Raw genomic sequence first — 27,727 nt, forward strand, 5'->3', positions numbered from 1 at the left:
TGTAAACTATCCATATGGGTTAGCCTTGCACATTGTGGTTGGCTAAAATGTAGTTGGTTAGTTTGTGGCTCATTGAACCATGCTAACATGACATATATATGGAGAGAGAGAAAAATGAATTACTGTGTACTTACATAGTTATATTGTCAAGATAATCATCCATTTTGCTTTTTTGCTTCTAGAGCCCAGCCAGATGTGAAATGAACTAGACAAAATCCAAAGTTTAGCTTAGGTGGAAATCTGTAATATACCTGTGGTTCAGATAAACAGTACTTCTAAAACAAAGTAATATGACTCATGTGCTGCTGCCTGTCATTGGCTTCTAATCTTTGCTTTGTATTTATTAGCCATCTAGATGTAGTATGGTTTCATTTAATATCTGTAATGCAATTAACAAATCCAACCAGATCTTAAAAATACAAGCATAAACTGTATAAAACCAATATCTTACCAATAAGTCACCACATAAACAAACAGAATGCAGTGCCAAGCATCCTCAGTGCTCTAATTGCCTCAAATATACATTTAATATAACAAAGGGGGAAAAAAGACTTTGATTGACAATATTTTTACTGAAACTTTACTAAGGCTATTACAAATTAAACATTTGTCAGACTAATAGCAATTACAAGGCTTTTTGAAGAGCAAAAATACTTATTAATAGCTAACCCCCAAATTAGCAATTCTTATTTGTTATTATATGTTAAAGAATAGTGTATTGGTTAGAGTTCAATTTTTGTACTGAGAGAAACTTAAGCTGTTTTTTTCCTATACAGGAATAATATGCCCCTGGAGCTTTACAAATGGTCTTTAATGCTTACATGGGTTTATACAGTATATATTGTAAGGATGCTGAGCTGGCATTGTAATTGTTTGGTAGTTAACACAGATGTTAACTGCATTTGAAGGAAGTTTCTCAATGTGCGGAACTAAAATTATGTTACAGTTTGTCCCAGCCTCCCTGTGAACCGGATGGGCCGAGGACCACATATAGAAGTCTATTCTTTGATTATCAATATATATGAATCTAGATATTCTCCACTTATCCTCCAGTCAGTTGCTTCAGTTAAATTAATACAAGTTTCTTGTATTTCTCCAAAATGGTCCTTTTCTGGTTGGTTTCAAAAATTAATTTCTAAGTGTATTGATTGATTGATTGATTGATTTCTTTAACTAGGCTTATATGCTACTCCATCCATGTCTGATTCTGAGCAGCTTGCAGACCTCCAAAGCAGTAATAAAATTAAAACTAAACATAGCAGTATAAATATGACAGAATAATAAATGACGTATCATGGGCCACAGAAAAACCATTATGCTGTCTTCATCAGGTGAAACTAAAATGACATCTAAGGACGAAATCACATCTAAGGATAGGTCATCCACAAGCCTAGACCATTAATGCAGTCTTCCAGCTATTGGTCACAGGTTGGAGCCTGCAAAACTCCCTCCTCCTCCAGAACTTCCTCCTAATGTGTGAAGCTTGTTGAACCTGGCTGATACGGATAGAGTTATCTTCTGGCTGCGTTGTGCACTAAACACATGTTGACTAATTTTTGAAGTGGGGCACACTCTCAGTCTCTTCCATCTCACAGAATCATTGCATGGAAAATACTGTGTGAGGGAAAGCTGTCCTTTGGAATAAGAAGGGCAGGATAGAAATACCTTAGATAAATAAATATTCCTCATCTTGGCTATAAGAGTTTTTTCAGAAAGATTTCTGAAGATTGAATGTACTGTATTCCTACTGTATTCCTGTTCTATATTAAAAAGATTATCTTGTGAAAGAAGAAGACTACTTTCTTTTGTTCTTAGCAAATGATAACTAGCTTCAGGTGAGTTTCCTCAAAATGCTGACAAATCCATTGTCTTGTAATTGTACTGAAATCTTCTCTTCTTGGTTATTGTGGAAAATATCTTTAAAAATGAACACACATCCCCCAGGCCTCCCATTTTTCACATTTAGCAAGGTACTAAAAGTTTAAGTTTTTCTCCCAAAGTGCTGTGGGACCTTATTTGTTCTCCTTGAGTTCTCAAAGAAAATTGCCAATGACTTTCTGATTTCTTGAACTACTACTTCTTTCAATAGGTTGGGGGGTATTTGATGAAGCCTTGCTGACTTAAATGTAGAGATTTCCTTATACTAAGCAGCTTATGGTTTCCTTGTACTGAATCACTGTATATAATAAGTGGTTCTAAAGAAAAAAAATCTAATTTACATCTTGTTTTTTGTCTTGCAGGCTTTCCCATGTATCTCAACAGGCATTTATGGTATGTAAAACTGACTGTGAGGTTCTATACAACAAAGTTTTATCAACTTTAAACAATATTGTTTCCTCTCTCCCCTTTATTGTTTTAATTGATACTCCATGAATTAGTAGGGTACTCTATGCTGGTAAACTGTGCTGTGCTCAAAAATTACAGACTTAGTTTAAAAAAATCCCAAAGTACTGTTCTTGTCTTGCAAGCAATTACAACTATGGAGTTAAAATGGACAGGAATAAATTGTTTTGACTGGATTCAGAACTGCCATTCCTTTGATGTGAATAGGGCTCAATATATACACGTTGGTGAGATTCATGTACATAATGTATTTTTGAAGCACACTATAGCATGAGTGAAATGAGATATCAATTGTCAGCAGGAGGGGCATGCTCCAGGTCCCATTGGCTAAGGAGTGTTGGCTGGCGGGGCCCAGAAGGAGAGTGTTTTCTGCCATGTCACCCACCCTTTGGAGCATCATCCCCTCTGAGACTAGATTAGCCCCATCCCTGCTGGCCTTCTGTAAGGTCCTGAAAACCTGGTTTTGTACCTGAGCCTGGACCCCTGGGTATATTCAGAGCTGGTTTCCTGGCTGTGTGGATAGTTATTTAATGATGCTTGGCTGCTATGTGTTTTATTTTTTATATGGTGTATTTTACCTGTTTTATCTATTTTATTGTAAGCTGCCTAGAGTCACATATGTGAGATGAGCGGCTATATAAATCGAATGAATGAATGAGCAAATATATAAATAAATGGCATGAAATGTGAATCATGGCTCAGTCATAGAACACATGATATGCCTGCAGATGGTCTCAACTTCAATCCTTTGCATTTCTATTTAAAACAATATTAGACACTAGAACTAACAAAGCTTTTGGGGTTCTGTATCATTGCCAGTCTGAGTAGATAGAACTATGCTATATGGACTAAGAGCATGATTTTGTCGCCCTGAAGCAGTTTTTCTAGCTATACAAGGTAACGGGAATTCTGGTGGGAAAACTATTACGGCAAGTAAGTTCTTAGAAATAACTGAAGTTGTGATTACTATCTTATGTTTAACCTGGAGGACAGAAATTATTTCATACTTCCTTGTACTACACTGAGTAGGGAGCTGGACTAGATGAGCTCTAAGGTCCACCCTTTACTTTTTATGGCTCAATGATTCTTTTCCCCCAAGAGAGACAGAAAGGAAGGGGGGGGGATCTATGCAGAACACCAGCGAGTTATTGGCTAAAAGGACATCTTTTGTATTTTTATTATGATCATTTTTACAGAAATGTAATTGTGTAAATTGGAGAAAAAGCCTCATTTCCTCTCAGGCTGTCTGGGGAATTCTGGGAGTTGAAGTCCATACATCTTAAAGTTCTCAAGGTCGAGAAACACCGTGCTAGATACAGGATGAAAAGTATATCGTATGTTTCCCTGGTGAGCCCTGGAAACTAATTGCTAGTATAACAACAAAAAATATTATTCTGCATTTGGTCCTGAAATTAAAATGAAAAGAAAAACAAAACAATTGTTCTCTTATACCTTTTCTCCGTATGTCAGTTAATTTTAATAATTTCCCCTGGATGTAGAAATGGGTATGCAGCAATAAAACTAATGAATACAATGAGGCAATGAGATTACTACCCTACTCTTTAAGGGTTTGTGGTTTTTCACTGTAAATATTTTGACTGCAATGAATCAGGTAGTTCCAAAATCATCTCATTTGGCATTTGTAATTGGAAATTATTATTATTTAAATAATACCATCAAAACAGATTAGAGAACAAAAGTCTTTGCTTTAACACTCTATCTCCTTAGAAAGTTGATGCATTATGGAACTATCTGGAACCGATGTGTGTGTCACCATCATCATCATCATCACCATCACCATCATCATCTTCATCATCATCCAGGCTTTTATCCCACCTTTTTAATATATATATATATATATATATATATATATATATTTGGTCAACTCAAGGCAGCAAACATACCTAATACTCCTTTAGCTATCACAGTTCCACTTTAAACTATCTAAGCCTGCTATAGTTCTGATCAAAGGGTGAACTTGCCCTAGTAAATCTTGGAATATTTGGGGCCTGAGACAGATCCCATTGCTAGTTGCAGTGGCCCCATGCCTGATACTAATATTTCTTTTTGGCTTCATATGCATATACTGCATGAATATTGCTGCCACTTGCTTAGAATATTAGAGTCCAAGTTGATAGCAGGTTGTATGGGTCATAAGGCTTTATTTCCAGGATAGTGAGAAAAAACTCAGTTGTCATGCGATAGAATCACAACTGATGCTTCCAAATTTAATGTTTATGGAGAACATCCAGAACATCTCTGTTACTTGCAGGTCACACTGTCCCCTTAATGGTACTAGAATGGAAAGACAAGGCAAAAAGGAAAGGCATCCCAAGCTATTACATATACTTAACTTCCACAGTACATAACACAAGCACATCTATTATGTCAATACTTTAGTGCTTCTTGACAATAAGAATTAAGCTAAACTTTCAGAGACGTAAAAAATTATCTGACATATGAAATATCTAGTAAACAGTCAAAAGCCATGTCACTGTTCTTAAGAATACTGCAGAACTAGCAAGTATCTAAATCACAATATTTTGATTTCGGGTTTCTCAGAATGTTAAGGGGCGTTATAACTATATACTACTAAAAGTTCTGTGTCTGTCTATTTATAACTTTCAGTTGGGTGAAATGGTGCATCATAGGGCAACAGTTTTTCAACCAAAGTACCTCAAATGAGCTAACTTAAAGAATGCATCCAAAATCTGGGACCCATTACTCCTGTGGGATTTGGCAAAGTTGTGATTGCTTCAGTGCCACCGTACCTTCTGACTACTCTTCCCAGAAACCCTTAGGTTGTGTGGCACAAGGGAAGTTGGAAGGGACTTATTCCTGCCCTCTTCCCTGCCTCCCTCTGGCCCCTGCACCCAATCAGCTGGCAGCAAGGCCCAACTGGTGAGCTGCAATTGGCTGCTTTGGAACCAAGGCCAAAATCTGAAATCTCTTAACGGCAGTGGACAGTAAGGGAAGGATGAGAGAGCGACTTAGATGCCTGCTGGCAAGGTAGGGCTGGATGGGGGGCACCAGCAGTCAATAGGTAAGCCCTCTTTTTCCCTGGAGGGGCAGGGCCCTTGGGGACATGTTGGGATGGGGAGTGGGGGTGCAGTTTTCCTTTTGGTCCGCATGTCCCTTTGTTCCCCCTCCCCCCCAGCAAAGCGGCAGGCAGTGATTTCCAACGCTCCCTGCCAGCTTCCCACAAGCAAAGTCAATGGGGAAGCTGGCAGGAAGTCAGAAGTTGTTCCCACTCTCACTGCTTTTTTGCCACCTGTGGTCATTCTCTTTCTCTGTTTAGGTAATGAAATATCTCTGAAAGGATGACCTAACAGGTCACAGGTTGTCTAATTCTCATTAGGACTAAAATTATCTATCCTTTCAGAATTCTATAGACAAAGTGAATGTATTAAACTCCATTACCTTCTTTTCAAAAGTAGACAGTCACAAGGATATAAGGTAGCTAAACTTGTAAACTGCAGGACGCTGTGATGATTGCAATTTGCAAGAAAGAGCCAAACACTCTTTTATTGTTCACATTTTGCTCTGTTTCCTAATCTCTGTTTTTTTGTTGTAATAATGGTAATTCAGTTTAGTAATTAAGTAACAATTTTTTGAGATCCAGTACTTTTCATACATTGTTATATCATTTTTAGAGTCTTTCTGGCCACATGGTTACATGAATGCAAATCAGTCTGCAGCATAAAACACAGAGAAAATATAGATTTATAACTGATAGCTTTCCTTGAAATAGAACGTGAATAAATCAGTAAATAGCCAGCTGTCATGCAGCCTTTTCACAGTGCTTCTTAAAGATGGACAGAGTATCTAGTATCCACTTCAAATCAGATCAGAAATGATCTAAGATCATCTGTGAAAACTGGAAAAACCACATGTGTATTTTCTAAGACAGCGCTAGGGCTTAAAAAGAAAATCTGCCTATTTCCCTCAAAACACACCCTTTTTAAAAACAGCCACAGTTTCAAAACCCCTTCCTCTTTTCCCTTTTGATAGATGCAGCAATGGGGAAATGTGGAATCAGTGATTTTACCCTACCTCATTTCCTTTCATCTTTCTGGGTCATCTCAATACGCTATGTAACTGCATAATGAGAACATATTGTTCTCCACTTGGGGGTTTTCTCTGTAGGTTAGACCTCATTCTCAGAAAAGAGTTATAGAGGCTTTAAAATGTCAGATTAGTTTTTATGAGTCCTTAAGGTTCTGTTTGCGAACTTAACTTGGGAGATTTTTACCATCATTTCCATATCCTGTTCATACAACAAGGTGCAATATAATAAATATCTAGATGAGAATCTGGATTGGTCTCACTCTATGCATGTTCTACCTCTATACAAACTGTGTGGAATGCATCATTATTTGAGTATATGTCCACTCTCTTTCATATCTTCTGCACCCACCCAAACACACATACATCCTTAAAATTTGTTCAGGCGGGGGTTTGAGGTTGGTTATTTCCATCAGTAGAAGCAGTTTCTACCTGTAAAACTCTCTTTTGGTATGTCCATAAGTTATTCACAAATTAAGAGATGGGGCCAGTCTTTGTATAGGTTCCCCTCTGTGGGTTCATGATACACCATTTTTCATGGAGAGTGCTGTAGTGTAACCATGAGAAAACAGTTTTAAGAGTCTCTTTAGAATAGGTTTTTGAAATTATTAATATATTGACTGATTTTGAAATTCTTAGATCATGTAACTGCTGCTTCGGGGCTATTAGAATAAAGTATTTCAGTAATTTGATTCCATACTGGAATAATTGGTCACATACATTATTTAACAGTGATCTGATTTTGAACTGTGTGCTGCCCATCTTCCAGAGTGTTTCTTCATTCAATTTCCCTTTGGAATATTTCCTACATGCTTAGAAATGATTATCAGAATGTCCACTGATTAATTCCCACCCTCTAAAATGAACATTAATAGGATATATTTAGCTCAGAAGTTAACTCCAAAAAGAAGTTTAAAGCTATTAAATTCAGTACTTTCACAGGCAACTTTCTTGTTCTAGTTTTACTGAATGGTGAAATACATATGCTATAAATCTGTGTTTTCTGCCAAATATATTGGCACTCTTGTTTCCCTATCATTTGACTCTAAATTTCAAAATCCATAGGAAGTCTTGTTATAAATAAATTATTCTCACACTATACTATATTCTTCTTCACCACAAGCTAGGAAGACAAATGTCTGCATATGTCTTGAACATCTACTGGGTGTGAGGAGAAAGAATAATATCCTATTATTTTTATTACTGAAGCAAATTAGGAATTCAGATTTATTTGTCACAGGATGTTCTCTACCTTAATAAAAGCATTATGTGAAAGCTTTGATTGATCAAAGCTACGATGGGCAGCAGAGGCCAATAACTATGGACCCATCTGGTGACTGCCATGGCATATGGTAGATAGTGACTTGGGATGTAAGGAGAGTAAATGGTAAACAGCATGAATTAACAAATGAAATGAAAGAAACAAAAACAGATCTATTGTTTCTCTCTTGTGAAAGTAAGAAAAAGGGGAAGGACATAAAAGATCTGAATGAAAGTATTCTAATCTTGTGACATTGATGAATACATGCAAGGAAACAATGATATAGGTTTAACTATGAATAAAAAGGCGAACATGTATATCAGGAACTATTAATTAGTATTATTTAGGTTGTTATGGATGCAAATTAAAATAGGAATTCCTAGATTAGTGACTGTTTTAAGTTACACATTAATGAATGGTGATAATGGAAAAATGAGGAAAGAGTTTTGTGAAAAATTGTACGACATTCATTGTTCTGTTTGATGACATGAATGGATGATGGGAACAAGACAAGGCAGTCTGGAAAGAGCAACTGGGCATTTGGAGACCCAAGCATGAATGTGAATAGCAACCAGTGAGCATCTGCTTAGAAAAGAGCCTGTGTGGTTTAAGCATAAGTTCATTCATACATAACTATGGAAAAGGAATTAATCGAAAAACTTTTGATCTCATTGTTTATGATGAAATATTGAGAGAAGAAATGAAGGATACAGGGATGATAATAGATTATAAATTCTGAATATGGAATAGTTCATTATTTGGTGGTATCAGGAATGGATCTTGAGAAAATCAGTATGGAATCAAATATAGGAAGTGAAATAAAGTAAGAGTGAAAGTAGAATACTATGAGACTTGTATGAAAAAGAAGACAGATTAATTTCACAACAGAATGAATGGAAAGCAGATATAAAGAGAAAGCTAGTGAAGCTGCTTGCTATAGAGTAAAAAAGAATTATATTACAGAGTGTCAAGAAATACATGGACATATGCTAATGGGAAGTATGAGAAAGGATACTTGATGAAAAGATGTGGTGAGATAGACTCTGGATGGGGAAAATACTCATTATGGAGAAAAAATGATGCAAAAATGAGGATGAGCAGAAGATATTATATAATGCACATAGATTTTTTTAAAAAAGGAGACAGAGATAACTAGAACAGTTAAGATTAAAAAGAAACAAATGCAGAAATACGTTGATGGAAATTTTTAAAATGTTTTTGAAATGGATGGAAAGGACTAAACAAGGGACCAGTAGAAACGTGAATGAAATTCAAACAAAATGTTTTGGGATGAAAATTGAGGGGATGCTGAAAAGAGTATTTTAGAGAATTATATGAAAATGATTAAGATATATTGAAGAGTGGATTTGAAATGAATGCTACAAATATTTGTAATCAAGAAAAGTGAGGAGGAGGAATTCATACATGCTTTCAGATAGTTGAAATGGTAAGGCTGCAGGTATGGATGGTGTAACCAACGACATATTAAAACATGGATATGGTTTGCTTATAGAATGGTTTTGTGACTTGCTTAAACTCTGTGTTATGATAGCATCCATACCTGACAAGTAGAAGAGTGCTTTCATTGTTCCCTCATACAAAGGAAAAGATAGCACGAGTGAATGTGAAAAAGGACAGCCACTGTGGTGGAGTGGTTAAAGTGTTAGGTTGGGAGTCAGGAGATCCAGATTCTGGTCCACCCTCTACCGTGGAAGTCCACTAGGTGACTCTTTCTCAGCTCAATCAGTCTCACAGGGTTGTGGGGAAAAAGAGGAAGGACAAGGGCTATCTGAGCTGCCTTGAACTTCTGAATGAAAAGTGGGACATAAACCTAACAAATAAACAAACAAACAGACATACTATGGGGGATTTGTTGAAGTGAACCTGGAAGGTATTTGCCAGAGTTCTGATCAAGAGGGTACAAAAAATGACAGTGAGCAAAATTTGGAAAATCTAGTGGAACTTTATGCCAACCAAGGCATATGCAAACAGATGTTTGCTATGGTGGCCATTCCTGATACACAGAACACTAACCCAGAGAACATGGTTTACATATAGTGATGGCTAAATTCATGTATATGTTATGCTTACCACAATATGTGAATCTAGGGTTCCTTCATGTATACTCTTAGTACTACTCCCAAACGGGCCCTGGACCTACCCATCCCCACGAAGTTGGCTTGCTTTCAGGGCTAACTGGGTATTTTTCTGGTTTTTCACTTGTTTATCTGAAATTGGAAGAAAATTTGACTTTTTTGTGCCATGATGAAGCTCAATGATTCTCTGTTTTTCTTTTGGCTTTATTCTTGCTTCACCATATCTGGCAGTACTGGGTATATCAAGCCCTGTGCCAAGGAAGGATTACAAGCAAACTTATCAGTAAATCTGATTTTTTTATTTAAGTTTTTAGAGAAAGTGTATAAATAAACAGAAGTAAAATTAGATAAAGAAAATAAAAGAATCAAACATAAATGAGTAAACAAGGGATCTAAAAACGCCAAGGAAGTTATAGTTTTTTGGTATGTTATTAGTAAATTGTGAATGATTGAATATATATTGCTTTAAATGACTTAGAAATCACTATTAAGCTTCAAGCAAGGATAAATATCGAGAACCATGGTCACCAGAGTATAAATCACCACACAAAATTATAAGCTACAATATAGAGATGATTCTTATTTTTCATATCTTTTATATGAGTTTTACCAAATACCTTATTAGCATAATGAATCTGATTCCTTGTAACAGAGAACGTGATAGAAATGAATTTTCTCATTAAAAATATTCAACAATAAATTGAAATTGAAAACAAACAAATAAATAAAGATTGAATAGAAACTAAGAATCTTTCCTGCTGTAAATACCCCATGAGACTGAAATATGAACTCAGTACATAAAAAACCTCAAATTTTGGATGGGGTACAAATCCATGTAGTAAATTATAGTCCAGGAATGATTTCCACCTTAAATTAAATTCTATGTCAGATTTAGTTTTAAGGTACAAAGCTAGTTTGGGTATTGAAGCATACTCCAATGACTTGGATAACCATTCTTCCAAAGAGAGGAATCAGATGACTTTTCCAGTAAGAAGCACACAATGTTCTTTCAGCAGTTAGCATATACAAAACTTGTTCTGTATACAGTAAACTGATCTTAATTTGTTTACTCAGTTTCATGATCCCTGTAGAAAAAATTCTGGGTTTAATTTTCCCTGCTTATATAAGCAAAATGCACCAAACTCCTCTTCCACTCTGCTCCCAGCTTGGTGCTCAGGTGAATACATACAGTTGTAATTGAAATTATTCAACCCCCATTGCAAATCAGGTTGATTGTCAAAATGTACAGACTTTCAGCTGTTTGCAATGAACAAATCAAACAAAAGCAATAGAAATAGCTCAACACAACAAATGCTTCAAGTGGTGTCCCCAAAGTCAACTGAAAATGCAACTTACTGTCCTAACAGTCAGGAACCACGCTGAGATGAGGAATAGGTCTCTAGTGTTTTATTACTGCTACAGAAATAAAACAGAAAATCCTAACAAACTGAAGAAGCGTGGGAAAACCCGGACGGATAAACCCCAAAAGTTAAGGTGGGTCTGTTCTGTGTCTCTTTGAATGGCTGCTCAACTCCTCAGTACTACGCATGCGTTTCCCCCCCTGGATACGGGCCCCCTCCTGCTCACCATCAGTGCTCATGACACTTATAATGATTTCTCCAGTCTCAAAATTATTCAACCCCCTGAATAGAATCCATCACAACAGCACACATACAGTATGCAAAACAGGTGTTGTCTCAAGCACACCTGATGCAACTAATCAAGGGCTTCATTAGTTGCACCAGGTGTGCTTGAGCTGGAACATATGAAATACCTGAACTGGCTAGGGGTTTGTTGAGTGTCACGTTTGACTGCATGTTAAAAATACAGTATGGCTAGGTCAAAAGAATGGTCCAAAAAGGTAAGAGAAGAGATCATTGCCCTTCACAAACAGGGAACAGGATACAAAAAGATAGCGAGAGCACTGAATGTTCCTAGAGACACCATTGGAAGCATAGTTTGCAAGTTTAAAGTTAAAGGAACAGTGGTTACATTACCTGGATGGGGCAGAAAAATGAAGCTGTCAATGGCTGCAACCAGATTTCTGAGAAGGCAGGTGGAGAGAAACCCTTGAGTGACTGCAGAAGACCTGCAGCAAGACTTGGTGGAAACAGGCACTGAGGTTTCAGTGAGCACAGTAAGTCACGTACTAAACACAGAAGATTTCCATGCCAGAACTCCAAGATGTACACCACTACTGAACCAAAAGCACAAGGAAAGTTGGCTCCAATATGCTCCAAGTCATATAAATAAACCACAGAAGTTTTGGGATTCTGTTCTGTGGAGTGATGAAACAAAACTGGAGCTTTTCGGCCTGATGGATCAGCGGTATGTTTGGAGGAGGAAGAATGAAGCATACGCTGAAAAGAACACTCTGCCTATAGTTAAGCATGCTGGTGACTTGGTGATGCTCTGGGGCTGCTTTGCATCCTCTGGCACTGGAGACCTGCAGTGTGTGCATGGCAAGATGGATTCATTGAAGTATCAGGAAATCCTAGGAGAAAACGTCATGTCATCTGTAAGGAAGCTGAAGCTTGGGCGTCACTGGACCTTCCAACAGGACAATGATCCAAAGCATACCTCAAATTCCACTAAGGCTTGGATGTAGAAAAAGTCCTGATTCTACAGTGGCCATCATAGTCACTGTAGAAAAGATTCTACAGTGGCCATCACAGTCACCTGACTTGAACCCTGTAGAAAATCTCTGGTGGGATTTGAAGAAGGTGGTTGCAGCACGCAAACCCAAGAATATTACTGAACTGGAGGCCATTGCTCATGAGGAATGGGCTAAGATTCCTCAGGACACTGCCAGAAGCTGGTGTCTGGCTATGCATCTTGTTTGCAGCAGGTCATAACAGCAAAAGGGTTGAAGATGCTTGCCATGAAGGGGCTGAATAATTTTGAGACTAGAGAAGTCATTATAAGTTGCATTTTCAGTTGACTTTGGGGACACCACTTGAAGCATTTGTTGTGTTGAGCTATTTCAATTGCTTTTGTTTGATTTGTTCATTGCAAACAGCTGAAAGTCTGTACATTTTGACAATCAACCTGATTTGCAATGGGGGTTGAATAATTTCGATTACAATTGTACATATACAGTACTGTACATATAGCAACTCTATACCTACAGTCTGTATACTTACAGTATGCAATATATTTACAGCCATAAACAGCTACAATGAAAAACTCTTCATTGTAAAAATAGTGTATTCTATCCTTCTAACATCTGACATCACAGCTTGCAGAGGCTTTTTAATAGAAACTGTCTGATGATGTTTTCACAGCAGGGTAGCTTTCTCTGTAACAATTTTTGTTGTTGGTTTGCAAATGCATGCAGCATACTCTGAAAATGTGGATGGGATTGTGCTGGCAATTTCTTTTCTTTTTTCTTTTGCGTGGAATGGGGAGAAAGGATTTTTATTGGTCCCGGAGTGCAGCAGTATACAGAATAGACACAAGCTCATGGTTTTTAAAATTCTGTTGGTCAGCTGGAGGGTCAGCTGATCAGCTCATAGTATTTCCTGCCTGTTCTAATCAGGTCTGAGGCCAGCAGAAGTAAAAACAATTGCAGGTTAGCTTCAAACTTTTTTTGTGAGGGATTGGGAGTAGAAACGGAATGAAAACTATGGAACCGCCCATTGATGATGTCCTATTTCAGTTAAAAATAGGATAGGCAACGTGGGAAATACTTTTTCAAGATATGGAAGTTCTCTATATTCCATGGTTATCAATGGGTCCATTTCTTGATACAGCACTGCAAGTGATACATTGTGATAGCATTGTGAAGAGGCCATGCTAAACAGAACTTTGTGGAGCTTGGTAACTCATGAACAAGCTTGCTCAAATAATGTGGCTTGGAATTTGTTAAAGTATCCCTATATTCCCCATTTTAACCAGTTGTCAAAAGTTTCTTGAGCTAGATAAGACTTAATTAAGATTCTGAAATTTTCAGCAAAACTCCAACCCATATCAGATTCTTCTTATTTTTTATATCTTTTATTTGAATTTTAACAAATAACTTATTTGCTTAGCCCAATGAATCTGATTCCTTGCAACAGAATGTGATATAAATAAATTTTCTCATTAAAAATATTCAAGAAACAACATAGTACTTCCTATATAAATGAAAAGAAACAAGACTAAGCATTTTTGCAATATTTCTCTTTGTAGTTAAAACAATTCTGAGGATCCTGTTGTTTGTTTTTTGTACTTTGTTATTTCATTAGCAGTATATTAGATAGGAAAGCTCTGTATTAATGGAAAAGACAAATGCAATGAAATTTCACATAGTTTTCTTTAATGAATGACTGGTGCTGTTCCCAAGTCAGGAGACAGATTTGGATGATGCATTCTAGCAGCTTCTTAAGCTTTTACTCCATGGAATTGGTTTCTGATTGTAACTGGTCATTTCAGCCTGGAAGTGGATTCTGACTTTATCTCATCTGCACCTGCTTAATGTACTGTGTGCTATTGACTACTGTGAACCTTTTCACCTTTCATCTGGAAATGTGACATTCAAGAAAAACTAATGTATCATTAGCAAAGGAAATTCAGCAGAAAGAATAAAATGTGGCTTTTATCACACTCAGGTAAATTAATTTTAAGGGTTAGTATGGTCAGTGGAAAGACTGACTTTTATTAAAGTCCTACTTTCCCAGAGCTTCACAGAATGGAAATGAAAAAATCTCACAAGTCAAGGAGAAGCACAATAAAACTGTAAAATATTCTACTTATTTAACATACTTGACAAATTACAGTTTGGAATAGTAACAATTTTCAGGAAATTTCTTTACTGAAGAAATAGAAGTGATTTATTAAAAAAAAAATATCCAAGTCATGCACTTGTTCTTTTAAGTGTTATGATCTTGCATGCTCTTCTTTTCAGGTTTTTTTAAAGGTTTAGTTTCTCCTTTCTGCCTACTTTCATTGACATATCAGTATGAATGGCTGACAACCTGCATTACAGAATGTGCCCTTTTCATTGTACTAGCAATCATGGATGATTATTTGGGAGACTAGGGATAATTAGAGAGGTCAAGAACATAGAGGAATGATCCTGCGTATGATGGAGTTGTTAGCAAAGTGATAGATTCAGTGGGAATATACTGGGATAATAGCTTTCACGTGGTTCATTGATATCTAAAATCTAGCCTTCTCCATCACGGCACACTGCAGATGTGTTAGAGTTCAACTCCAAAATTCCCACTCTACAAGGTATATCTAGTTTAACATACAGTACTTAGAATACATCAGTGAGAATGATTTTTATTAAAATATATGAAAATGGTTCATGAAAGCTTATGCCTTTTAATAAAATTGTTAGTCTGAAAAAATATTACATTTCTTCTGATTTTTGGCTATCATAGGATAACATAGCTCTCCTACTGTAACACTGAAAACCGTGAATAAAATCATGAACTAATGAGCTAGCTTTAACTTAGGTCCTACAACTGTCCCACAGGAATGTTCAGCTATGCAGTTTGAGACTGAACAACTGTTGCTACTCATTGCTTTTTCACTTTTATTACATTTTTGATTGATTGATTGATTGATTGATTGATTGATTATGTGCCACCAACTCTTAGTGACCACATAAATAGACCTTCTTCAGGATGATCTGTCCCCAACCCGGCTTCTTAGGTCTCCCAACAGTGCTCACATCACTGTGGTAATTGAGTCCATCCACCTTGCTGTTTGTCACCCTCTTTTTCTGTTTCCTTCCATCTTTCCCAACGTTATGGACTTCTTAAAGGAGCTGGGGTTTTGTATAATGTGTCCAAAGTCTGATAATTTGAGCCTAGTCATTTGTGCTTCAAGAGAGAACTCTAGAATGATTTGTTCTGTTTGTTCTCTTGGCTATCCATGGTTTTATCAAGAGTTTTCTCCAACACGAAAGTGTAAAAATGTCAATACTCTTTCTATTCTACTTCAAAGTCCATTTTATAGTTTCATAGAGTGTATCACATGGAAAACCATTTCCTTTGTGAATCTGATCTTTATAAGTGTAGGCACATCACAGCCTGAATATTTTTTTTTTTCAAAACCTTCATTGCTGCCCTTCCAAGTATGCAATGTATTTCTTGTCTGCTTGTTCCTTTACTCTTGATAGTCAATTCTAAAAGGCAGAAGCTATCACCGTTTCAGCATCTTCACTGTCAATCCTAAGGCGGGTTGCTGTACCTCTTGTAATTAGTTTGGTCTTCTTTATATTTAATTGTAGTCCAATTTTTTGACTATGTTCCTTGATTTTCATTACTAGAGCTTGCAGATCATTTGCATTTTCAACTATCAGAATAGTATCAGTAGCATAGCACAGGTTATTGATATTTCTTCCTTCACTTATAAAACCATGCTATTTTTCTTCCAGTCTAGGCTCCTTCAATGTATATTTGGCATATAGGTTGAATAAAATAGCTTCTCACTCATTTGATAACCTGGAGCCAATCTGTTTCATTACATTCTGTCTCAATATGGCTTTCTGTCCTGTGTATAGGTTTTCTAAGAGGAAAATGAAATCTTCTGAGTTCTTCTGAGTTTCCCATTTTTCTCATGATATTTCACAACATGACATCACAATCAAAAGGTCTAAGTGTGCTGAAGCTTCTGCCCAAATTAGAAGGGTAAGTTAAATGAAGCATATATTGGGTTATTTTTGGTATTCTTTGGCTTTCTCAATTATTTCTAAAATCATCTTGAACATCTGACATTTCCCTTTCTATGTAGGACTCTAATCTGTGTTGGATGATCCTAATTCTTTTAAGTCTTCTTTTTTTGGTATTTGGTACATAGACTGACCACTTCCAATCTGTAAGCCGATGCATCATTCTCCAGATTTGCTGGCATATTTTGTTACTACCTTTATTGATTCTTCTTCTGTTGCTTGCCATATTTCTCTAGGTATTCCATCCATTTCTATAGACTTCCAACTTGGTAATCACCAGAGTGCAGATCTAACTTCATTTTCTAGCATTAGAGATTCATCTAAATAAGAAATATCTTCTACGATATCTTGGTTGTTGACCTCTGTACTGTATGGAATTTCAGCATACTCCTTCCATCTTTGCTTGATCTTTTTTGAAGTAGTTACTATTTGTGCATTGGCATCCTTTAGCATACCAATTTGATGTTGGAATGCCCTCTGAGTTTGGAAGACTTTCCTTGTTTTTCCATGTTTGTTTCGACCTTTGATGTTTTACAGGTATCGTAATACTGCTTTTTGTCTCTTCTAATGACTCTCTGAATTTCTTTAAGTTCCTTCATGAGATCTTTGTCTTTCTTGGCTTTGGCTTCTTTTCTCTTCTTGGTAATTTCCACTATTTGTGTTGTTATCCAGTTTGCTTTCTTCTGTTCCTGGAGATTTTGGCTAGTATCTTATCACGTTTTTCCTTAAGAACTTCTTTGATTTCTCTCCACAGTTCAGGTCTTTCTTTCAGGTCTCAGAGTGATTCCTAATATTCTCTCTGAAAATGTACATATGCTCACAATCATATCATGGAAATGGGTTGGCTTTGTTCTTGCGCACAAGCAGTCTGTTCCATAGTCAGCTCTTGGCCACATTTTTGCTGTTCTACATAAGCTCTTCCATCTCCTTGTACCGTTAATATAGTCAATTTGATTTCTGTGTGCTTTGTCTGGTTATGTCCATGTATATTGTCATTGTTTTGGTTCCAGAAGATTGTGTTAGCAATGAAAAAATCATTGGATTGGTGGGAATATCTTGCTTGCGTAGTCTGTCAGTTTCATATTGAACTTGACCATAAAACATGCTGATCTCCTCTTCTTCTACATCAGTGATTGTAGCATAAGCTTGGATAACCATCATACTAAAGAGTTGTCCATGAAGTTGAATTCATATTATTTGATCATAGACTGTATTGTATCCACGTATGTCTTTCCTATTTCTTTCCTATGAAAGCGGTGCTGTTCCTTCTTTGTTTTTCATGTCCTCAGTAGTAAAAAGGATGATCTTTTGACCAATTCCAGTCCAATTCCAATCCAGTTCAATTTGCTGATGCCTAAGATGTCAGTGTGTAGTTGATTCATTTTATCCTAAAAAGGATGATCTTTTGACCAATTCCAGTCCAATTCCAATCCAGTTCAATTTGCTGATGCCTAAGATGTCAGTGTGTAGTTGATTCATTTTATCCTTCACTGTATTGAGGTTTCCTGTGTTCATGCTTACATTACATGCTTCCACTGTAATTCTTTTCTTTGTAGCTTTGGATTTTCTTTTCCTACATGACAACATTAGCAGCTAGATGTCCAGAAGGCTTTAAACTAGCCATGTCATAAACATAAATGTATAACTCAGAAAGATCCTCAGTTCTTCCTCAGTAGTATGTTACATGCCATCCATCCTGGGGGCCCATCATCTAACATTATTTTGTCAGTCACTTTTATCTTGCCTATCCATGTGTTTTTCTGGTAAAATAAAGGTATGGTTTACCATTGTCTTTTCCCACATGGTACGAAATACTTTACATACCATGTCTTTTCCTTTGTCGCTGAAGTGATCATCTGCATCCAGCATCTTTCTATATTGCTGTGCCTTATATAGGTATCTGTTTGCTTTAGCTGGGTAGTTGGGATGACCTTCATGCTTCTGTTTTATGAAGAATGTATAAGATTTGCTTTGGAGATGGATTAATCACAAGAAATGGAAATACTGATTAAAAGAGAATAACTGATTATAAAACTGAAAAATATTTGGATGAACGAAGTGTCAGAATGTCTTTTAGATTATGTAATTAGCAACAAAGGAGTCTAAGAATGCTGAAGCTTCTGCCCAAACTAGAAGTGCAAGTTAAGGTAATCTTCCTCCAGTTTATTTGGAATGATATGCTCACAAATAGCTCTTCTGAGCATTTTCTCATGCTGTAAAGCTTTAAGGCAGAATTTTGGGGTGTTTCAACTAAAATTAACGTGGAGCAATTATTTGTATTATCTATCTAATGTGTGTTAGCTGTCTGTGTGTGTGCATATGTGTGCGCATGTCGAGGGGGGGGGTTATTTTAAAAGCACCAAGACTGGGGGTTTTGCTCAATAAAGCCAAACAAAGTTTATTTTTAACTGCAGCATCACAACTGCAGAATGACAAGGATCTAAGAAGCTTTTCAGAAGCAGACTAACTGGAATTGGCACTCCGCTTCTTCATTTCCTTTGTACAACCAACCCTGACAAATTAATCACAATCAAATGTTGGCTTCACTAAGGGGCAGCCTATACAGCACAGAAGAAAAATGAGGTCTCTCACCAGCCTGACAGCCTAATCTTTCAATTCACCCCGTTATAGTGAACTAGGGGATTTTGGTGTGTGTGTCACCAGTCCCACCCATAAAGAACCTGTCTATTTTGAGACCTGAGGTTTAGCTGAGGTGATGAAGGGCACTGAATGCTAGTTCATTACCTTGTTAATCAGCCTGTGGAGTGAGGATCCAGTTGTTTTCTCCAAATGAGAAAATATCACTGTGGACTGTCTCTATAAGAAAAGGAAAAGAGCATCCTCTAAATGGAAGTTTGCAGAGTGATTTCACACTGGAGCTGCTGTGTGCTGGAGGCCTCACTGGGCTAACGCTTTGAGAAAGGAAGCGTTTTGAGAAGGGTCCGTATTCTATGCTGTTGATACTACTCCATATTCAGGCATGAGATTCTAGTGGCACAGTCTTATATTTATCAAGTGAATGCCATTTATAAGAATTTCTCACTGGGTAAAAAAAATTGAGGAGGATAAAAATCACTAATGTTCAAACCATGTTTCCACAGTGCACTGAACTACTAACAAGCCAAACACATATTACTTTAGGAATGTCATAGTAGGTAGAAGAGAAAGACAAGGTGCCAGTTAAGGCAACACTTTCTCTAACTTCTCTTTTTAACAGAATATTGGGGACCACTAAGCAAATACTTGAGAATAAGAAATATGCTTATCCTCTCCCCCAAACCTCCAGTCTACGGAGGAAAGGATACATAATCCATCTCTTATTTATCCTCACAATAAATTGCCAAGGCAAGTGATGAGCCGAAACAGTGATTTATTGTGTTCACCCAATGATATCCATTATGTAAGTGCTTGTGTATAAAGTGTATCAAGAGGTGCTTGTTTACAGCAGAATTGATATAAATTATCAGGGGAAAAAAAAAAAGGCAGGCAACAGCACCCAGGTCTCTTCTGAGTGCCAGTGGGAGGCAGGGATTCTCAGGATTCTCCTCACTAAGCAACTCTCACAGGAGGAAACGTTTTGAGAAAGGTCCATATTCTATACTGTTGATATTAATCCATATTCAAGCATGTGATTCTAGTGGCACAGTCTTATATTTATCAGGTGAATGCCATTTGTAAGAATTTCTCACTGGTCGAAAACATGCAAATGTGAGTAGATTAATAGGCACAGCTTCAGCGGGCAGGTAACGGCGTTCCGTGTAGTCATGCCGGCCACATGACCACGGAGGAAGTGTCTATGGACAAACGCCGGCTCTTCAGCTTTGAAACAGAGATGAGCACCGCCCCCTAGAGTTGGGCATGACTGGACTTAATGTCAAGGGAAACCTTTACCTTTACTTTAAAAAAAGTGAGGAGGATAAAAATCACTAATGTTCAAACTATGTTTCCACAGTGCACTGAACTACTAACAAGCCAAACACATATTACTTTAGTAAGTTATATGGACTCAGCCAGTGTGGTTAGTTGAGATGGCTGCCAGTTGTATCTGGTACTGTCTTCTCTCTCCTTTGAATGATCATATAGTTTCTAAGGAGAACCTTAGCCTGTGGTGGCCATGGAGCTCTCCCTTAATGTCCTTCAGGATGCTTGCTCAGCCTAACTTGTTTCTTTTGTGATTGGCAATATCACAACACTCTATTCATGTGCCATTATTCCCCAAAAAGTCTAAATGTGCCCATTGGCCAATAGTTGGGCAGCCCTTCATTTTTATTTATTTATTTGTCAAATTTTGCCACTGCCCATCTGCCCCCAGAGCAGGGACTCTGGGCAGTTTACAATAAAAGTAAGATATAAAGTACAATAAAACCATAAGTAATACATTAAATATAAAGATAAATAGAAGATAAAAAATAAAAAAAATAAAAGAAACTCCAGATGACAATGAAATTCTAATTCAGCTTGTGTGTATATGAGGGCCATTTTAGAGTGCCAGCCAGCCCCAAGAATGACTACTCCCTTCCCTGCCCCAAGCAAGATGGCAGAGCCAGGTCTTCAGTCTGGTTTAATGCTTTAAAAGGCAGAAAAATCAAAGATTTTGCCAATGATGGAGCAGTCTACAAGTTAAGAAAACAAGCTTGGCTCTTATGAGCTTGTAACTAGAACTTCACTCCCAGGATGCTTCCTGTAGTTAAAAGTAGTCTAGGAGAGCAGGAATAAACAATGGTCAAGGTATTTCCCTCTTTGTTTGAGCATCCCTTGGACCAAAGACCCTTTTGTGAACAGAAGGACCCCTTCTGTTAAGGAAGGGCATCATAAGCTGCAAGCTAAATTGTCATAATGATGCCACATAGAACATATAACAAACCTCTTGTATAAAATAGGAATAGCTCTATCCAGACTTGTTCAGAAGAAAGACATGTGTTTGCAAATTGCTTGTGGACTTTTGGAGATAGGAATAGAAGCCAAGTGGCTTACTTTCAAATTTTCAAAATTAGGAGTAAACCAAAGCGATACACCTTTTGCCTTTCTACCACTGAGGACAGGATTTAGTTTCTCCTATGCCTTGCCTGCTTTTAAAGAAACAAATGTCATGGTGCCTTAGTACTATATTATTGTGCTTCAATGACATCATTTCTTAGAATGAGAGATTTTGTTGCCTCAAAGTCCCATAAACTGCAATAAACGTAAATGCAGGGTTTTTTTCTTTAATGTGATTGCCTAGTATTTGTGCCTTCAAGCTTTGAAGAAGGATTTGTAATTGGTGTAAGCTCTTTGGGGTTAAATGACTGATGATCCTATGAGAAAATTTCCATAACAGCCTTTTGTGTGCCTGAAAACACCAACATCTGTGACTGACATTGTGGTTAATGCTGAATATGTTACTTATTTGCCAGTATTTCTAGGATCCCAGTTGATGGATTGCTTGCATGTTAAATTTGTACATCAAATATAAGTACAACTCTGTATTTATGTTTTGTTCAGAAAACATCATTGTTTGAAAGCAAATTTCAGTATCCCTTATAGCTCTTGAATTATTTTTCCTGCGGTGTCAGTGCATTAGATTAGCTTGGTTGCAGCTGAACAGTCTTTATCAGACACTACTCTTTAAGATATACTTGGCACCTGTATGTCTTTACCTTCAAGGTAAAATACCTGTTTAGTAGGCAAACTGATTTTATTGAAGGAATGGGTTGCAGCAAAGGAACTGAGAGGGGGCAATTCCTTTCCTTCAAAGCCTAGAAATCTGCTCTGGGGCACAGATTTGTGGGAGTGTGAAGGCAGCAGGGGGGGAAGAGGAGTGGGACAGAAAATCCCATTGCACAAGCTTGTTGTCTATGCAAAGTTAGATTCCATCCATGGATTGGGGAAATACTGCAGTGAAGAGGTTTGCTTTCTCTTTCCCATTGGAGAGAATGGCTTAAGCCAGTGTTTCTCAACCTTGGGAATTTTAAGACGTGTGGACTTCAGCTCCCAGAATTCCCCAGCCAGCAGAGCTATCTGGGGAATTCTGGGATTTGAAGTCCATACATCTTAAAGTTCGCAAGGTTGAGAAACACTTGCTTAAATCATCCCATACTGACAATTTTAAACTTTAAAAATGTTCCTATTCCATTACAATCTTGTTTCATTCTGAAGTAAGGAACCAGCTTCATCTGTCAAGATTTCATACCAAATATGGTGATTAGACTCTTTTTGTACTCTACATTCCCAGACAGACTCCATTTCTTCTTTGGCTCAAGTTGGAAAGGATTTTCCCTCTTTTCCCTCCTATTTTACCTGCCAAATATATAGGCAATCAATCTCATTCTAGGAGCTCAGATTCCCAAAATAACATTACCTAAAATCAAAGTCAGAATTGGCTTGCCTAAAGGATTTTTATCACTGAGACCTTGCAGAAAGTTTAATTTTTTCCTGTCTTGCTCTCCTGCACATGCTCCTCCCCGTTTTTGTTAAGATGTATGGCTCCCTACTTGTAGTCCATAACTACTGGCTCCTGAGGTCTGTAACCATTAGGGAATACTGTGCTTTTATTTCCAAACTCTTGGAGTGACAACACCTTTTTACTAAACTGATCTCAGAGGAGCAGGCTGCTGATTGCCTCTTCAAGGATTAATTGGATTGTGCCAAGGCCTGCTACAAAAGCTCTGCTGACCATAATTGCCAAGATACCAACACTCTTACTGTTGGAGACTATATCTGGCTTTCCAGAGATTTCTCCTTTCCACATAACAGTCTGAAAAATCTAGATGTCAGGCATATTGGGTTGTTGTTGGGTTGCACAGATGTAGCCTTTCACCTGCATCCTCTACCTGCACTAAAGCTATTCCCTGTTTTCCATCATTCTCTCCTGGTCCTGAAATGCCTTTTTTGCCTCTTGATCACCTCTTATCTGTCACTCCTCCATTCAGTGGGTGGAAGGAGAGAAGAATTTGAGATGAAATGTATTTTGGATTCCCAGTGCAGAAGGAGCCATCTGGACTATTGGATTCCCTGGAAAGGCCACCTAGATACAGAAGGGCCCTGAGAAACAGCAGAGGATGTTGTCAGGCTCACACAGCTGGCAAACCCAAGAAGTGAGAACCACATGGCTTTCAGAAAGGCACCTGTAATGCTGGTTAGGGTTAAAGCAGAATATTGAAAACTGTAAATGTAGGTTTCTAAGCAGACTTACAGCAAGGCAACAAAGGTAGAGTCTCTTTGAAATGTTTCCTTCTCATGGCCACCACCCTGAGTTGTGCTGCCTCTTGTTGCTCACAACCCCAAACTCCTCCTTCACTGGTGCCCAAAGTCTCTTACAGATGTACAGCTCCTGTGTCCTTCACTAGTTCCATTTGCAATGCACCACAAATTCCAACCTACTGACTAGCCACACTTTCTGACTTCAGTGCCTGCCAGCAGCCCTTACACAAAGGGGAAAAAAAAAAAGGACTGGTCTGGGGAGTGGGAGGGTGACATTATAGTGACTATCCTACCTGTAGGGAAGGGACAGAATTTGGGGATGGGGGAATACCTGAAAAGAGGTTAGAAGAAGCTGTGATAGAGGTCAGTTGTTGTCAAGGCTTCACAGTATTCACTGCAATTAGATTTTCTTGCTCTGCCTTCCCAAGCAGTACCTGAGAAGTAGATTTATTGCAGAGAATTAAGAATCATTACATACAAGAACTGCTCTGTCTAAGAACAACCAGGGGTTGTGCCCTTTATATATATTAACCTGCAGGTTTAAATTCTGTGTCTCTTCCTCCTACCTTTTAGAGTCAGCGGCTTGAAGATTTCTGCCATCTGTGCCTTGTGTATAAAATGGCTTTTTCTCTGAGAAACAGAAATCCCCATCTCACCACCCGTACACCATCACCCAACCAAAACATTACATAAAATTAATTGTTCCAGGGTTGACCACTGCCTTCTGTAAAGCTTGTGTTATGTGAGGGGAAAAAAACGGAGTTGGCCTTACTTAGAGTGCCTAACAATGCAAATTGGATCTATCAGAGTAATTGCCCAATAAGCTTAGATAGTGAATCATAATAGCTTTTCATTTGATACACTTTAATAGCCTCAAAACATTAATCATTTTCTTATGTCTTTTAATTACCATAAAGTTGTTAAATTTATATGTATAATAGGTACTAAACATTACACCACTGAGCTTTTTAAACTATGCTTTTCATTGTAAGTTGTAAATATAATATAAGAGCCCATTATGGGTCCTCAGACATTGTAACCTGCTACCATTATCAGAGCAAGTAAACAACAAGATTTTTCCAACCATATTTTAATAGATCAGATTTTCCAGTTATTTTTGCTTCATTGGCAGATAGCCAAAGCAGCAGGTTTGCTGCTAAATCTTAATCTTTCCTAATTAAAGCAATTTTATTTTTCCAATTTAGTTCCCCAAAGATTTCTTTTTTCTTGGAAGGAGGTTAATCCCTTTAGGTAACTTCTACAGACTTTTCACAATTATGATCATTATTTTGTCATGCAGTCTGTAACTCCATAAACACATTGTTTAAAATGTTACTTCAAAGTAACTGGGATTGCAATGAATAGTTTCAGTGGGATTTACAAGTCACATTTTAAAGACAGGTTAAAGAACCAATAGGACTAGTTATTATTACTCCTATTATTTAGGGATGATGATGATGATGATGATGATGTCAATGTCTATCTTCCCTAGTTTCTGCACATCCTATATGATTGGACAGAGTTGGCATACTTCAGACCCCAACAAATAAACCATGTCACCCAGGACCCTGCCTTCTCTGTTGCAGCACCTCCTCTCTGGAACAGAGATATTTGATACCTTGGTGCTCTCTGAGCCTTGTTGTTTTCTTGCAGACATTTCATTGCCATAAAATCCCCCAGAGATTATCATGGCCCCCATCCTGACTCTATTTGGTCAAGCCTTTAAAACTTGGTTCTTCCCCCAGGCCTTGGGCTGGAGGGGTAGGTGGACCCCTTCTGGCTTGTTTTTGTGTTGCTGTTTTTTCCTCCCAGATATCTACTCTTGTATAGTTTTGTATTCTATTTTATTGTTTCATGCTGTACACCATCCAGAGTTCTGATGGGCTCAGGCAGCTTACACATTTAATAAATAAATAAAAATAATTCTATCATATCTGAAGCCGATAGAGCATTACTGAAAGATTAAGAACAGTATCTTAATGTTAATTAGATTTAATCTATTCTCAATAATTATGACCGAAATTATGTTCCTAACAATCTGTGGAAGTGTAGCTCTTTGAAAATAGGTGTTTTTTTTAATGCAAACTCAATGTCAGAGTTAATAACCTACAGATGGGCAGTAATAGAAGTTTGAAAATAAATAAATTAAATAAATAAATAAAGAGTCACAAGTTTTGTGAGCAACGTATGTGCATACTTTTTAAAATACATAGTTACTGTATCATAGCTAATTATATTTGTCCTCAATGATAAGTCTTCTGAAATGAAGGTGAAAAGAGAAAACTTTGTAGTCTGAGATTTCATCCTTCTTTTTCATCCTTCTTTTTTCCCCCTGAAGCCCACAGAACATGGGTGAAAGGAAATAACCCGGAGAATGCAATTGTTGCCTTAGGTTAGTGATCTTAGAATTTGAGGGTAAGATTTAAAGCATGAGCTAACCTGCATCTTAGTCTCATCATCATCATCATCATCATCATATAACAACAACAACAACAATAATAATAATAATAATAATAATATACTCCTAGTTAGTATGAACCTGTCAGCCTTGTGAAGAACTCCAGACAAGAAGCACATCCAGAAGTACTGGCTCTATCTTTATTGGAAGGTTGTATTAATAGAATCTTGCAACTCTGAAAGTACATCTCTCCCCTGTTGCCTTGACAAGCCAAGAAACTAGGGAGGGTCCATTCTGAGATGTTTGCCATGCCCACATTCCTTCTATGGACTCAGCTGCTACTTGTCTGACTGTTGTCTTTTCAGTGGCTCTTCCTTCTGTCTCCCAAGGTCATTTCCTGATACCATTAGGTAAAGGTAAAGGTTCCCCTTGACATTAAGTCCAGTCGTGTCCGACTCTAGGGGGCGGTGCACATCTCCGTTTCAAAGCCGAAGAGCCGGCATTTGTCCGTAGACAATTCTGTGGTCATGTGGCCGGCATGACTAAACGGAACGCCGTTACCTGCCCGCCAAAGAGGTACCTATTAATCGACTCACATTTGCATGTTTTTGAACTGCTAGGTTGGCAGGAGCTGGAACTAGCAACGGGAGCTCACCCCGTCATGCAGATTCGAACCGCCAACCTTCTGATCGGCAAGCTCAGTGGCTCAGTGGTTTAACCCGCAGCACCACCGCGTGTAATGATACCATTACAGAATCCTTAATAGAAGAAGCACCTGGATTCCTGAGTTTCTTTCCCTCTTCAAATTAATAATATAGACAATGAGTGTTTGTATCAGCAGGATTACTCTGCCAAACCTCATGAAGCTTCTTTATCTGTGGAAATCATTTATTAAACCAGTTATCCCATTGCCTGATTCAATGAACTGTCACTCCACTGATATAAATAGATGTATATAACCAGTTGCCTCTCCAACAGACTTCGGATTCTTGAGGTGAGGTACCTAAACAAAGGAATTTATTTTCTTTGAAAGCAAGCTCATGCTGTGTGTTAGCTACCCTGAATGTTTGCCAGAGTCGAGAGGTGGAGTATCAATCAATCACAATCAAATAAAAATATAGTGGCATCATCTCGAGGTCATTTTATAAACTTGCAGGCAGCTTAGATGAAATAATTTCCTTCTGTGTGATGGGCAATCTTTTAATCATCTCAGGGTAACTTATGATCAACTCTTCAAGGGAAGCTGGTGTTCCAGTTGTATAATTTTCAGTGTGTTAGAGAAGCATTAAATATTAATGCTTTCTTAAAATATTGGGGGGAGGGGAAATAATGTCCTTAATCTAATAATCGTACATAAAATCTGACAGGGTACTCTCTCAATATAGCTACTATAGAGGCTGCTGTCCTTGCTGCTAGTCAAAAAGAATTGCTTCTTAAATGACTGAAAGTATGAGGTATGTATGACATATTAAAATAGCAAAATTACATCCATACCAGATTCGATATCACAAGGATCGGTATAGTTTAGTTGGTAGAACTCCTTAGAAATTGCTTGCTCTTGATTTAATCTGCAGCACCTACAGGTAAGAAAGACACTCCTATTGGAAGCTATCTTCAATTCTGAGTCAAATGGAACAGAAGTTTTATAGAACTTCTTTTGTTCCAAATTCAGTACAAACTCTTGTACCAAAACCTGGTGAGATAAGAGGGCAAATATCTATAAA

General features: G+C 37.6%; 1 protein-coding gene across 1 annotated transcript in view; it reads left to right on the forward strand.

Annotated features, from left to right (window-relative positions):
- The window catches only part of MACROD2 (mono-ADP ribosylhydrolase 2), a 1,156,239-nt gene that overhangs the window by 692,450 nt on the left and 436,062 nt on the right, over positions 1-27,727 (forward strand). The window contains exon 7 of the mRNA XM_063316393.1: positions 2,241-2,271. Within this exon, the coding sequence (XP_063172463.1) occupies positions 2,241-2,271 (31 nt within the window). The remainder of the gene's footprint in view (positions 1-2,240; positions 2,272-27,727) is intronic.

The sequence above is a fragment of the Candoia aspera genome, chromosome 1 (assembly GCF_035149785.1).
Source record: "Candoia aspera isolate rCanAsp1 chromosome 1, rCanAsp1.hap2, whole genome shotgun sequence".
In the NCBI taxonomy this organism is placed as follows: Eukaryota; Metazoa; Chordata; class Lepidosauria; order Squamata; family Boidae; genus Candoia; species Candoia aspera.